Below are 13,469 nucleotides of genomic sequence, written 5' to 3'. Positions count from 1 at the left end.
TTGTGAGCTTCAGAATGTCTTTGGATAAAGTGGGTGGCCCAGCATATGTGGTTTCCCAATGCTGGGCCACTCTGAGGTTGAGATTGGGCTGGTTGGTAGGGAGGCTCCCTGCCCCCTGCCTGGATGCTGGCCCAAGTTCTCTGTGGCCAGCAGGGGAAGATGTACATTAGACACTCTCCCTTGCTTGGGGCCCATGGAGCTGGCTGGCTTGGTTCTGCCATGGGCTCACAGTGCACTTGGAACTGCAACTTAGCCTTGTCCACCCACACGCACCTTCCCTGACATGAGCAGAAATCTGTTCTCTCAAAATATGCATTTATTTTTTAAAATTTTATTTAATTTTATATCTTAGGTTACAGATTTCTTTCTTCTGAAAAAAAATAGCCTTGCTGATAATTCTGAAACAAGAGATTTCAAAAACTTCTCAGCAGATACAGCTCTGGGACTCACAGGCTGCTGTCAGCCTCTTGGTTATCCTGTCCCAAGCATTTAGGCAGCAGCAGGGCCCCAGGCCAGCTGCCCTCAGAGGTCCCCATGGCTCATCAGCTCCTGGCTAGTAGGAAGAGGAGCAATGATGGTTCCTGAGCAGCTGTCCTGAGAGGTGAGAGGGAGGGTGGGAGTGGAGACAGAGGGCTGCCTGGCCCCTTGCATGGAGGCCCCAACAAGGGGTGGAGGAGGTGTAAGCTCCAGTGTGAAGAGGGAACTAGTGAGATGGCCTGGGCATGACTTCACCTCTGAGAGCACTAGTTGCTTTGTGTGTCCCCTGGGGATGCTTCAGTCCCTACTTTTAGCCATAAGCAAGTGGCCGTCTTCTTCAGGAGAGCTGGGTGCAGATCAGCAGGAAGATGGACCAGGGCAGATGTGTGAGGAGACAGGGAGTAGGTATTTTCTATTGTAGCCTGAACTGGGGGTGACTTTGAAGAGGGGTACAGTATTGGATTATGTCTCAAAGGGATGAATGGGGTGAGACCCCAAAGAAGTAGAGGAGGTATAAGGCTCCTGGTGGTAGAGACATAGGGTGAAAGTCCCAAACAAGCTCAAGCATTTGCAGAGAGCAGGAGGCAGTTGGGTGTGACTGAGGAATAGGTAGGTCTGGAGCAGAGAAAGCAAGTTTGGGAAAGAAGGTATCAGTCAGCCTGGATGGGCCTGCAAGGTCAGGAAAGGAGTTTTGGCTTTGTTCTGAGGATATCTGTGCCCACTGAACAATATCTACCTCTCCACCCAGCCTTGGCCACAGGCCACAACTTAAGGGAGCTGGTGCCCTGCATGCAGGCACCTGCAGACTACCCTCTCCAAAACCAAGTCTAAGCTCTTCCATTGACAGGTAGGCCTGGACTGGCTGGGCCAGGGTTGAGCAGGTCCTTCACCCTGGCCAGGAGCAGCTTTGGGCATCATCTAGGGAAACAATGATTTTGAATGGGGTGCTTCCTACTTTGCCTTCCTTGGTTCTTGGGCCATGTTGATTGGTGACAACCATAGCAATTCTGTTTCCCTTCACAGATGACTCTGGAGACGACGACGAAGAGACTGCCTCCCCAGCAGATAAGAGTGAGTTACAACACACCCTTAAGAACCTCTCCCTGAAGTTAGATGACCTCAGCACGTGCAATGACCTCATTGCCAAGCATGGTGCCGCACTACAGCGCTCCTTGAATGAACTAGATAATCTCAGAATTCCATCTGAGAGCGGTGAGAAGCTGAAGGTCGTGAATGAGCGGGCCACCCTCTTCCGCATCACTTCAAATGCTATGATCAACGTGAGTTCCTACCCCCACCACCATCTGGACATAAGTGAGGGGACCCTCAAAAGCAAGGGGCTCCCTGTTAGCAACACTGTGGCCTCTAATTGTGTGACCAGAGGTGCTTAACAGACCAAGGGCTCTAAGTCATTTTCAGAAGCCAGCACCTCCCATACTCTCCAGTCATTGTTGTTCTCTGTCATCTCCTTTACTCAGTCATTGCTGGGTGAGGACATTCTTTTTAATTGTCTGGTGGAAACCACAGTTGACTGTGGAATCTGTTTGAGGCTTACAGGTGTTTTGGGCATGTGTGAGGAAGGTCAGGGCCCCAAGTTGAGAAGCTGACCAGTGGCCAAACATAATAGGGATGTGGCTGCCATGCTGACCATTATAGCTGCTCCTGCTCTTGCCTTGGGTACAACCCACAGATATAGTGGGATCAGGATCCACATAAGCATGGGGAAAGGAGACAGGTATGTGTGGTGGGTGGGGAGGTTCTGTTAGCTAAAAGAACTTTGGAGCTAAGCCTACCAGGGAGTCATGCCAACCTGATAGACAAACCAAGTAACCATAGTCTATAAACTAAGAGGTACAGCTATGGCTGTTGGTTACCCTCCCTGGGTTCTGGGAGCTTGGAGGGTCAGTCTGTGGTTACAGTAATTAATATTTGACTGTGCTTCTGGGTCCTTCCTCTTTCTGCCTGGTGAGTGTTGCCCAGGTATGTTAGTGAATTTTGTATTGCTGTGACCAAAATACCTGACAAGAACAACTTAGAAAAGGCAAAGTTTATTTGGGGCTTACAGTTTTAGAGGTCTCAGTCAGGAGACAGCTGAGTCCATTGCTTTGGACTCAAGGTGAGGCAGCACATCATGGCCAAAGGGCAATATGGAGGAGCACTGCTCCATTCATGGCAGCCAGGAAGCTAAGAGAGAAAGGGGAAGGGATCCAAGCCACAAGATGAATTCTTCCAAGGCACAGCCACAGTAATCCGCCTCCTCCAGCCATGCCCTACCGGCCCACAGTTACCTTCCAGTTAGCTCACTCAAAATTGGATGGACTGATTAAGCTACAGCTCTCACAATCCAATCATTTCACCTTTGAATATTCCTGCATTAACACGGAGCTCTACCAGGCCTCTACCACCCAGACTTGGGTCTGTTGGGTATGGTGGCACACAACCTGTAATTCCAACTACTTGGGAGGCTGAGGCAGGGAGATCACAAGTTTGAATACAACCTTAGAGACTTAGGGAGATCATGTCTCAAAATTAAAAAGAAAATACCAAGAGGTGGGGATGTGGCTCAGTGGTAAAGCACCCTTGAGTTAAATTCCCAGTTAAAAAAAAAAAAGACTCAGGTCTGACTACAACAACCTTCTCCCAAGGACAGCCTCCTGGAGAGGCACATTCAGGCACATCTGGGCCAGAAGTCCCATGGGGTGGCATGCTGGGAACAAGGTAGTGTCAGGAAGGGGAGGAGTACAGAAATGGAGGCCACTACAGAGTGGGTACTAGAGGTCCATGAAACATGGCTCAGAAAGGCCATGGGCTGGCTGAAGACAATGGTCAACATCAGTGTCCAGGTAAGCGCCAGCTGAGCTAGGAGTTGGTACCATGCCCCAGGCCTAACAGGAAACCCAAAGGCAGGGTGGGCAGATGGAGGCTGGAGCCCACTGCAGGCCAAGCCTAATACCTGAGCATTTGAGATCCAGGTCTGTTGGCAGCATGATTGTGGGGCAGAAGGGCCTCCCGCCACCCACACATGTCCAGACATGCTCAAGCCTGGAGCCTGGGTTTAACATTGGGAATCCCTACCTGGTGCCTGAGGCTGAGCAAGGAGTGCCTTTCTCCCATAACACTGGGAATCTCAGCCCACAGATGTATGTACCTTTGTCCTTCCCCAGGTCCCCAGATCCCACAGTGCTCAGACTGCAGTCTATTAGTGTATAAAGAATCCAGAAGCGGCTGGATTGGGCTGTGTGGCCACCCTGCATGTCGCCCCATTCTGCTTTCATTTTCCTCCACTTACCTTCTTGGGTCTCCATCCTCCTTACAGCTCACAGATTTTGTGGACCCAGGTCCCTGTACTTGTATCAGTGACACACCCAGATGTTGTTCATTTAATGACACAATGCTGCAATCATGCTCTCCCGTCCATCTGGAAGCCAGTGTCCGCCTGATGCTTCCCTGGCTTGGCTTCCCTGTACTGCCTTCCACCCAAGACTGAAGCCACTTGGCCTTGAAGAAGCAGGTTTGGCTTCTCCAAGATAATGAGCCTCACAGCTGGTTCTAGTCTAACACCTCTTTTATCAGGCATCAGAGGCTCATCTGTGTTTACAAAGCCATAAAACAGCTCACAGTCTAAGTGCATAATGAATTGTTTTATGGGAAGCACAGCCCCCTGGGATTGCTTATGAGGCCTCTTTCCAGCACCAGCTCCAGGGAAATGTGTGATAGACAATTGTGGCCTTAAGGGTCAGGAGCTGCACCCTGGGCTGGGTTCTGTAGATTGGCTGGTATGAGCCTGACCCAAGGGCCTCTCAATCCCATCCAGAGGGTAGGAGTAAGGGCTGCCACAATAGGCTGTACTTGTAGCCCTCGCTGGACCAGAGGCCCAAGTTTCTCCTGGGGTCCCTTCCTGACTGCCATCCCTCACCTGGCAGAAACCAGACCAATTCTGAGAGAGCTTTTATATGGCTCCATCAATTGTCCAAACCCCTACTGTGTGCCAAGGGACCATGCAGGCAAGTGTGCCTGAGGGTCACCACATGGGTCACCCCTGGCCAGCCTTGGCTTCCATGTCTTTTACAAGAAAGGGGTTGGACCAGATTCTGTAACCAAGACAACCATACATCTTCTACCCGCAATTCCCCATGGAGCCTGTTGAGGCTTCAACCTCTTGCTACTTCCAAGAGCCTCACCAGTACCACTTGTATTCTTAGTGCTGGAGTGAAAACTGAGTCTCAGAGAAGTCACCTGAAATGCCCAGTGTTGCCAAACCAGGATGCAAACCCAAGTTAGTGTGGCCCACTGCAGGAGTGATGGCCCCTGAGGGCTTCAGAGGCCCCCTCCTGCTGTGGTTGCACTCTGACACCAGGATATGGAAGTGAGGGTCTCATGTCTGCCCAGGGTGGGATCCCAATCTCGGGATCTCTCTGAGTCCCTCATGTATCTTTTACCTTTGAGCTGCCATGTGGCCTCTGATCACCATGGCTGAGTCCCCACCAGGACCCATCCTGGAAGACTGGGGACCCAGAGATGGAAGCCATCCCAGATACCCCCAGAAGGTACAAATTGCTATCTCCCAATCCCTCCAGATATCACTGCCAGATGTGGAGGTCCCACTCCCCACCTCCTGACTGTGCTGTGAAAAGAAGCTTCCCAGAAGTCCACACCTGAATTTGGGGATTCTATTCCCACTGGCCCCTTGGATAGGAAAGACCCAGCTCCTGGATGCTGTATTTCAGCCCTGGTGAGTGGCTCCACGTTTTCAACCTTATAGGTTCTGACCAAGTCTGGGTCATGATGGAGCAGAGGGTGAGGGCCAGCCATGCAGATGTACCCCACAGAGAAGTGATCCTGCAGAGGCCCCACAGCCAGGAGCCTCCTATTCAGATGGGCCTGCATTTTATCCTCACTCTTCCCCAAGATGGCAAAGACTGCCATTATTCAGCCTCTGGAGAAAAGTCAGGGCAGTGGGGGGACAATTTAAAACTCCTTTAAATTTGGGAAAGAGCTTCAATATCATAAGCCTTTCAGCCACAAGCTCCCAGTGGAGCTGGGGGACATGGCCTCCTGATAATCCCTGAGTATCCAGGCTGCATGATAGTTGTGCAGGCCCCTGCCACATTCCACAGCCCTCTGAGGAGCAGGGCAGCATCCTCGCCTCTCATCCAGTATGGCTTCTTCCCTGTGTGTTTGAGGAGGGAAGGTTTATAGACTAGGGATACAGTGACACTGCAGTGCTTCACCTCTCCATGCCTTTGCCATTGCTGTACCATCCCTCTTACTATGTAGTGAAGTGCTGTACGGCTTATGCAGTTGAAGAAGTCTGTCTGATGGGCATTTAACCCAGATCTTAGAAACTATTTACTGAATCCTGCCCAAGCCTGTGCCAGGAAGGGACTCAGCAGTGAACAGACAGGGTGCTGCCCACCCCCAGAGCTCCAAGTCCAGCAGATGTCCTAGTGATGTTCTATCCCATATATGTTTAGTGGTGCATCCTTCAAAAGGAATGTTGACCTAGGGCCAGCAGCTTCCCTGGTTACTTGAAAGCCAAGTATGGATGGGGCCTGGGAAAGTGCTAGGACTACAGCCACATGAGGAAGTAACCCTTAAATGCCAGTCATGTACACCTCTATACCCTGAGAGCCAGGGCAAGCCATGGCTAGGCCTGCAGAGGGCAGAGGTGGTGGCCATAGATCAAGGCCTGGAAGGAGAAAAGTGGGCTCAGGGTCACAGCTACTAAGGATGTCCCGCTACAACCTATAGGGAAATAAACTCATATCTCCTCTTGACTGGGGGCAAGAAGTCCTGCATCCCAAGCTCAACATCACCTACTACCCCCATCTGCAGCTCTGTGGTGTCTCATGGGCTTTTCTACCACAGTGTCTTGACTTGTCCTCCCACAAGAAAAGGACAGACACAGTCCCCTTTGCAGTTCCAATAGCCTCATAGCCTCCATGCTTGGCACAGGGCTTAGAATATGGAAGCCTCAGCAAATGAGAGAAGGGGTCAGGGAGGGATTATGAAAGAACACAGGAACAAATGAATGAATTGCTTAGTGTCTGGCAGAATTTTCTCATGGGCAATTGTTTGCTTGCTTGCTTGATTGATTGATTTTTAGACTGACAAAAGCCAGTCCAGCAGATCCTTGCTTGAATTACTGTCTTTGGTAACTGGAAATTAGCCTACAATTTAAGAGAAATCTTACAGCACTGTTAAATGACTTGGGTTTTTAGAAAGAACCTTGAATCCCAATGTGCAGTGTTCGAGGTGCTCTGTCCACCTAGTATGGGATGCACTCCCCATGTTCCAAACCTGTGAACCAGGGCACACCTCATGGTGTAACATTGGGTCTATCTCTTGGTTTAAGGTGGAGAATGATTGCATTAACACGTAGCAAGCTCATGCTTTGGGTTTTATTTTATGTAAAGTAGAGAAAAGAAACTCTCAGCCAGGCTTGGTGGCGCACGCCTATAATCCCAGCAGCTCAGGAGGCTGAGGCAGAAAGATTGCGAGTTCAAAGCCAGCCTCAGCAAAAGTGAGGTGCTAAGCAACTCAGTGAGACCCTGCCTCTAAATCAAATACAAAATAGGGCTGGGGATGTGGCTTAGTAGTCAAGTGCCTCAAGTTCAATCTCCAGGACCAAAAAAAAAAAGAAGAAGAAGAAGAAGAAGAAGAAGAAGAAGAAGAAGAAGAAGAAAGAAAAAGGAACTCTCCAATCTTTTTCTATTGTTGCTATTTTTTTTTTGAGGGGGAGGGTGGTGTTGTTTGTTGGTTGGTTGGTCCTGTGAATTGAATCCAGGGATGCTTTACCACGAACTACATCCCCAGCCTTTGTATTTCTTAAAATTTGTATTTGTGTATTCTTTTTGAGACAGGGTCTCACTTAATTGCCCAGGCTTGTCTAGAACTTATGATCTTCCTACTTCAGCTTCCTGAGTCACTGGGATTACAGGCATGTGCCACCATGCCTGGTCAGGCTTATTCTTTTTTCCTGTAAATTTATCTTTGTGATAAAGCAAATGCCTTGTTTGAAGGACAGGTCTGTGGAATGGTGGTGATGCGACAAGAGACTCCCAAGTCTTCTGCTTATGATTTTATGCCTCACAACAGCCATATGAAGTTGGTGTCATTGTAGCTTTGTTGTTGTCATCATTATCTGCATTATCCAGGTGCCTCCACAAGGCCTAGAATGGTCATTTGGTCTGGGGCTTGCAGGCTGGCTATTGCATGAGCCAGTGGCCTCTGTGTCTGGGTTATCTCCACTGCTGGCCAAGGGGAGGATCTTTATGGAAGGACTGGAACACACCACCAGTATCCCAGGCCCAGCACACCTGGAGTTGGCTGAGTTGGGCCCCATTGCTCTTGCCCAGAGCAGAAGAGCCCCATTGTATTGTGAGGTCTTTCTGGAGGACAGTCTGCCCTAGGACAAGGTGGATACTCCCTTCCCAGGCTGGGGCTGGGGACAAGTTCTGTCTGTAGGTCTGGGTGGAGATGCCTGGATGGGAAGTACTGCCACACAGACACATTTTCTCACCCACAGAGCCCTCAGAACCTTCTTATGCCACCCACTTACACCTGCTCTTCCTCCTCCTCCTCTCGGCTCCAGCCAAGAGAGGGCAGTCATGGTTCCCACTAGAAGGCACTGAGCAATAGGTGGCAGGTGCTAGTGGTTATCTATCCCTGCAGCACTGAGCCCCTTGTGGGGCTGACAGCTGGACTCTGTCTTTGCAGTATCAGCTCCTCCAGGTCTCCACAGGTAGGACCCAAGCAAGGCAGATTACTCCTGACACTGCACCCCCCATCTGAGCTTGGAGAGGCTCCTTGTGATTGGTGACTCTTGAAGAGGCCCCTCTGACAACCCAACCTGCCATGGCCCTTAGGAGCCATAATTCAGGTCAGCCCTGCAGGTACCTATGAGCAATTCTGTGGGGAGGAAGCTGTGCAGCTGTTGGTGGATAGTGAGGTACACAGGAAACCTTCTGCCACCCAGGCAGTTTCTCTTCTAGACACTGGGTACACAGCCCCTGCCCTCATGGGCCCTGCATCCTCATTGGGGAGCTGCAACCATGTAGATGATACAAAATATCATCAGCAGAAAGACCTTCAGAAGAAAGAACCAGTGAGGCAGGATGGGATGGGAGGTCGTAGGAAAATGCTGACTGGAGGTAAGAGGTGCTTGGGACACAAGGATGCCCACCTGCCTGCACATGGAATGAAGGCTCAGAGTCAGGGGAGGGAAGGTCAGAGGGGACACCAGGCCAGTTGCACAGGACCTGTGTGCCATCACCAAAGTTCTCTGCCTTCCACTCAGAATGGGTGAAATGATCTGACTGGCATTTCAGCAAGACCCGCTGCTTGGAAAATGGGCTGTCGGCAAGGCAAGCGCAGGCCATTGAAGACTCAGAGGCTGGGGAGAGGAGAGCTGCACTGGCAAGAAACGGGCAACGCTGCTCTGAGTTGAAGGCAGGGCTAGCAGAGCTGCCTATGGGTGGAAAGCAAGGCCAACAGGGAAGCCTTCAAGGTGTGGGCCTGCACCACTAGAAGAACAGGGTCCCGTGCTCACTGAATCCTTAGCACCCCAACATGGGTTCTAGAGAATGCAGGAGGATTCTTTTCCAGAATAGGTTTTATGTAAGTAGCAAGTGGGCAAAACCAGCCAGAGGACAAGCCCCATAAAACACCAAGGACCATCGAGGTGCCCAAAGGGACGAAAGCAAGGATGCAGAGACCAACCCTGCACTCTGGTTCCCTGAGTTTGCCAAGGAAATTAGCATCTCACAAGAAATATGGCTCAGAGCCACAGAAGAGCTGGCTTTGGGGATTGGGGAACCTATGAAATCCTGACAGCAAGGATATGCAAAAACCCATGGAGAAGGGTGCCTGGCACAACCAGGACACAGATGGACTTGGCTTGAGAGGATAGTCCAGTTGGAGAAAGTTATAAGAGTACAGTGCCAGGCGTTGAGAGGGGACAGTGGGAAAACTGGAAGGCAGAAGCTGGTGAGGACAGGATAGAGGTCAGTAACTTATGGCACTCAAAACTTCATAGAAATAAAGCTGATGTCTAAAGAGCTTACTTATGGGAGTGCCCCAAGGCTTCTCTGAAGCCCCATTTGGTTCATCATGGCCCAGGAGACCACTTGGGGCTCCTTGAGCCAACCCAAGCAGTGGGGAGAGGCCTGGAGCTGCCCCTGATCCTGCCCATGGGACAGGTTTCTGTCCAGATGACCCCTGTTTTGCTTCTGACAGCTTGCTCACTTGGGGCCTGAGGAGATGAGTAAAAATAGATTTTAGAATTGTCTTTGAATAACTTGGCAAACTGGCAGCCAGATGGTGCTGGTTCCTGTGCACAAGAGGTGAACTATTTTGGATATGGCAAGGGCTATTTTAAAGTTTTAATTAAAGTGGAAATCTGCCTCACCAACACCAAGACTGAGTCACATCAAGGAGAACCCATTGGTGTTAGGGAAGGGTTGCAGCCCCAGCTGATGGTCAGGCTGTGCTCAGTGCCATGTGAAGAGCCAACACAGGCAGGTGGCTGACCCAACTCTGCCCTCAGAGCTCAGCCTCGATGGGGCCAGGATAATGGTTATACAGAACATGGCAGCTTGGCTGGCCAGAGGAACCCCAAGCTGAGCCCAGAATTCCAGGAGATTCCACTCAAAATCTTGGGTAGCTAAGATGGCCAAGCATTTTCAGTGTGGCAGACTCTGAACCAGAGAGAACCAGCCTGAGTCTCAGCACTGCTCCTTTCTGCTGGACTAAGTTTGGGTTTCTTGTGTAAATGATGCCAGCTCACTACTTCTCAGTGGGAGGAGAGGCGAGACCTGTTGAGCCCTGGTATGAATTTTTGGCCAAGCGGAGGTGACTTGGAAACTGTCTCCCTGCCATGTCCTTCCCAGGGCTGTGAAAGGTGAGGGTCCATGGTAATGATGGCTACATGAAGATCAGCATGTGGGTGGGCAGCCTCAGCCCCAGCACCTCTATAGTGTAACAGGCAGAAAAAAGATGCCTTCCCAAATTGCTGTTATAATAAGACATCAGATGCCTGGAAGGTCCTGGCCCTGCCACAGGTGGAGACACCCCATTTTTCCTGCCCTCTCCATGCCCAGGATTACTGGGACCTGCTATGTGTCTTAGTGGCTGGAGATAAAGCCAACCTCACAGCCTAGACCCTCTAGGCATTAAGCCTATCTTATCATATCTATGTGAACCCAATGGTTACCCACCGCAATGTCCACCAGTTCTCTGGTACCTTCCTCATGCCCCCATCTAGGAGGGAAATTAGTGTGGAGGAGACTATTTCCAAGCAGCCCTATCTGGTTTGACCAGAGAGGGTCCTGGCTTGGTAGTCCAAAGAAATTGAGAGGCTTTCCCAGGCCACACATATGTTAGCCGTCTGACCCCCATGCCTGCTTATCTTTGAGGAGCAGTGAGGTCATTGGCAGGATTAGGATTAGGAACAGCAAAAGCGATTAGAGTTTGTCCTCCTCCTGGGGTACAGCTGGGCAGAGGTTTCCAGGTCAGAGAATCTGTCTCTCCCATGGATACCTATTAAGGTAACCAATAGAAATTTTCCATAAAATTCACACAGTGTGGTTTCTCCTGAGTGGGCAGCCCTCACAACCTCCTTTATCAGTTTGAGTTTCTCAGAAAGGAGAATTCCTGAAGGGAGAGTCTGGGTGGACAACCAGGGACAGGACTCCCCAGCCTGGAGCCAAGTAGGGTCAGAACTGATGGGGGAAGCCCACCTTTTCTGTCTTGGGCTTAGAAGTTCTCACTCTGCACTCGGGTATCTCAATAAGCTCCCCACCATGGCAGAACCACATTATCCAGGGAACCTTGTACCCTGGCCAGCCCCTCTGCATCTCAGAAGCACCCATGTTCTCTGTTGGCCTTTCACCAGGACCCTCTTTGCAACCTTATAGGGTGGTAGGAAGGACCAAGTCCAGGAAACTAGAAACTTGTCTCTACCCTGAAGACAACTGACCCAATTAGTCACATAATCATGGACTGTGTAGACAGAGTCCTGGGATCTAGCCCCTCCATGCCAAGTCCCAGGAGTAGGTTATGGGCCTACTCTAGAGTGGGAAATAAGGCAGCACTCATTCAGGGTCCAAACACTGGTTCTGGCTACCAGCTTGAGTCCATCAGTACCCCTCAAATGATTCAGGACATGTATAGTTTGGGTAGGGAGTTCTGGGTCAGCAAAAGTCTCTCCTACTAAGAGGTTGGCACAGCTTTCTAGCCCCAGGTATAGCTGTCATAGAACCTCAGTGGAAATGATCATGTTTAGGTCTTGCCTGGGTCAGCCAGGCCTTCTCTGGGCCCTTGGAAGCCTCCCCCTTGCTAGTGCCCAGATGGGCCCCAGGCTTAATCCAGCTTAGCAAACACAGGGCACTGCCCAGCTCAGCATTCCAGAGCAGCAGGGCCAGGCCAGGAATCTGCTTTCTCTTCACAGTGCAGACAGGATGGGGCCTGGAGGTGGCCAGCAGCAGCAGAGGAGACCCTGGGAATTGGGGATGGATACCAGGTGGGTGCATTGGGGGTAGAGAGGACATATGGACTTCTTCAGATCACAGGGTAACCAAGGAAGCTCATTTGCTACAAGTACCCCCCCACACACCAGTGGCAATGTCAAAAGCCCTGGGTCCACACATGTGAGCCTCTCAATATTAGGACAGAGCAACCTCCATCCTGTCTACTTCATCAGGTGATTGTGACAGTCTGTGATCTGCATGAGCCAAGCCTGGCCACATGTGGCCTAAATGAGGCCTCAACTGTCCAGGGTGTTTGACTTCCTTCTCCCTGTCACATTGCACCACTCAGGCTGTGAGGTAGATAGAGATCATAGATGGTCAGGTATCAGCCAGCATCCTGTTACCCTGAAGGAGGCAACCTCCTCCCACAGGGATCCTTGTTAGCAAGCATCTTCCAGGAGCCCAGCTCTGCATCAGAAAGGCCATGAGATCCCATGGGTATTATATCTCTGCCTTCCAGGGGCTCTCAGATAGCAATAAAGATCTAGCTTTACAAAATAAAATAGCAAAACTGGTTTCATGCCCTGGGAGACATGCAGGTGAGGCATACAGGGACTCAGACCCTGGCCCTGCAGATACCTCCTTGGGGCCTCAGGCAAGTACCTTGGCCTCACTGAGCCTACATTTCCTCCTTGAGCAAAGCAGGTGCGGGGAGCTGGGGAGGTGAGATCACATCAGAATAACCAGATGTGTTTGAGATCAATAAGGGAAGAGCAAGAAGCACATACATAGTGGGTCACACCTGAGGGCTTGGGGAACAATGGAGACCAGGAGATGAGCTGGGGAAGAACTGGGGCCAGGTCTGGGAGAGGCTGTCAGCCGTTCAGGTCTGTAGGAAACACATTTTCCCTTAAAGAAAAAAATGATAATTTATTAAGTATGTAAAACCCATAAACAGTGAGGGTAGGAGGTGAGGGAAAGTAAGGAACCTAATTCATCCTCGATCTTTGCTCTGTGATCTCATCTTTTTGCTTTTGCTTTTCTTTTTCTTTCTTTCTTTTTTTTTTCTTTTGCAGTACTGAGCTACATCCTTAACCCTTTATTTCTTATTTTGAGACAGGTCTTGCTAAATTACCCAAGCCAGCCTTGAACTTGCAGCCCTCCTGCTTGAGCCTCCCAAGTAGCTTTTGCTTTTGCTTCTAAGAAGCCAAGATAACCCTTGATATGAATCACTAGCCTGAGCACTCTTTTATACTGTTGTAATGCAGTTCTTTTAAATTTTGTTTTAAATATGAGTTATATGAGAGCAAAGCACCCATCTATGTCACTATTCATACAAAAAGAGAGGATCCAAGAGGCTATAGAGGATTGACAGGAAGTGATGGAGTAGACACTAGGGCTGAGGGAGCAAGAGGCCTCCAGAAGGGATACCCACAGACCAGCAAGAACCTGAAAACAATGAAGCATCTTTCTCTTTCAGCTGTAGCAGGGTTCCACACAGACAAGAGGACCTTGTGTGGTCTT

At 50.3% G+C, this 13,469-nt stretch overlaps 1 protein-coding gene across 1 annotated transcript in view; it reads left to right on the top strand.

Moving 5' to 3' along the window:
• OSBP2 (oxysterol binding protein 2) overlaps positions 1 to 13,469 on the top strand; it is a gene marked incomplete at its 5' end in the record, with an annotated part of 196,449 nt that overhangs the window by 161,882 nt on the left and 21,098 nt on the right. Inside the window, one exon of the mRNA XM_081283529.1 lies at positions 1,501 to 1,757. Coding sequence (XP_081139655.1) covers positions 1,501 to 1,757 — 257 coding nt within the window. The remainder of the gene's footprint in view (positions 1 to 1,500; positions 1,758 to 13,469) is intronic.

This window comes from Spermophilus citellus (assembly GCF_964194105.1).
Source record: "Spermophilus citellus genome assembly, chromosome: 3".
Lineage (NCBI taxonomy): Eukaryota > Metazoa > Chordata > Mammalia > Rodentia > Sciuridae > Spermophilus > Spermophilus citellus.
This window is presented reverse-complemented; position numbering and strand designations above follow the sequence as displayed.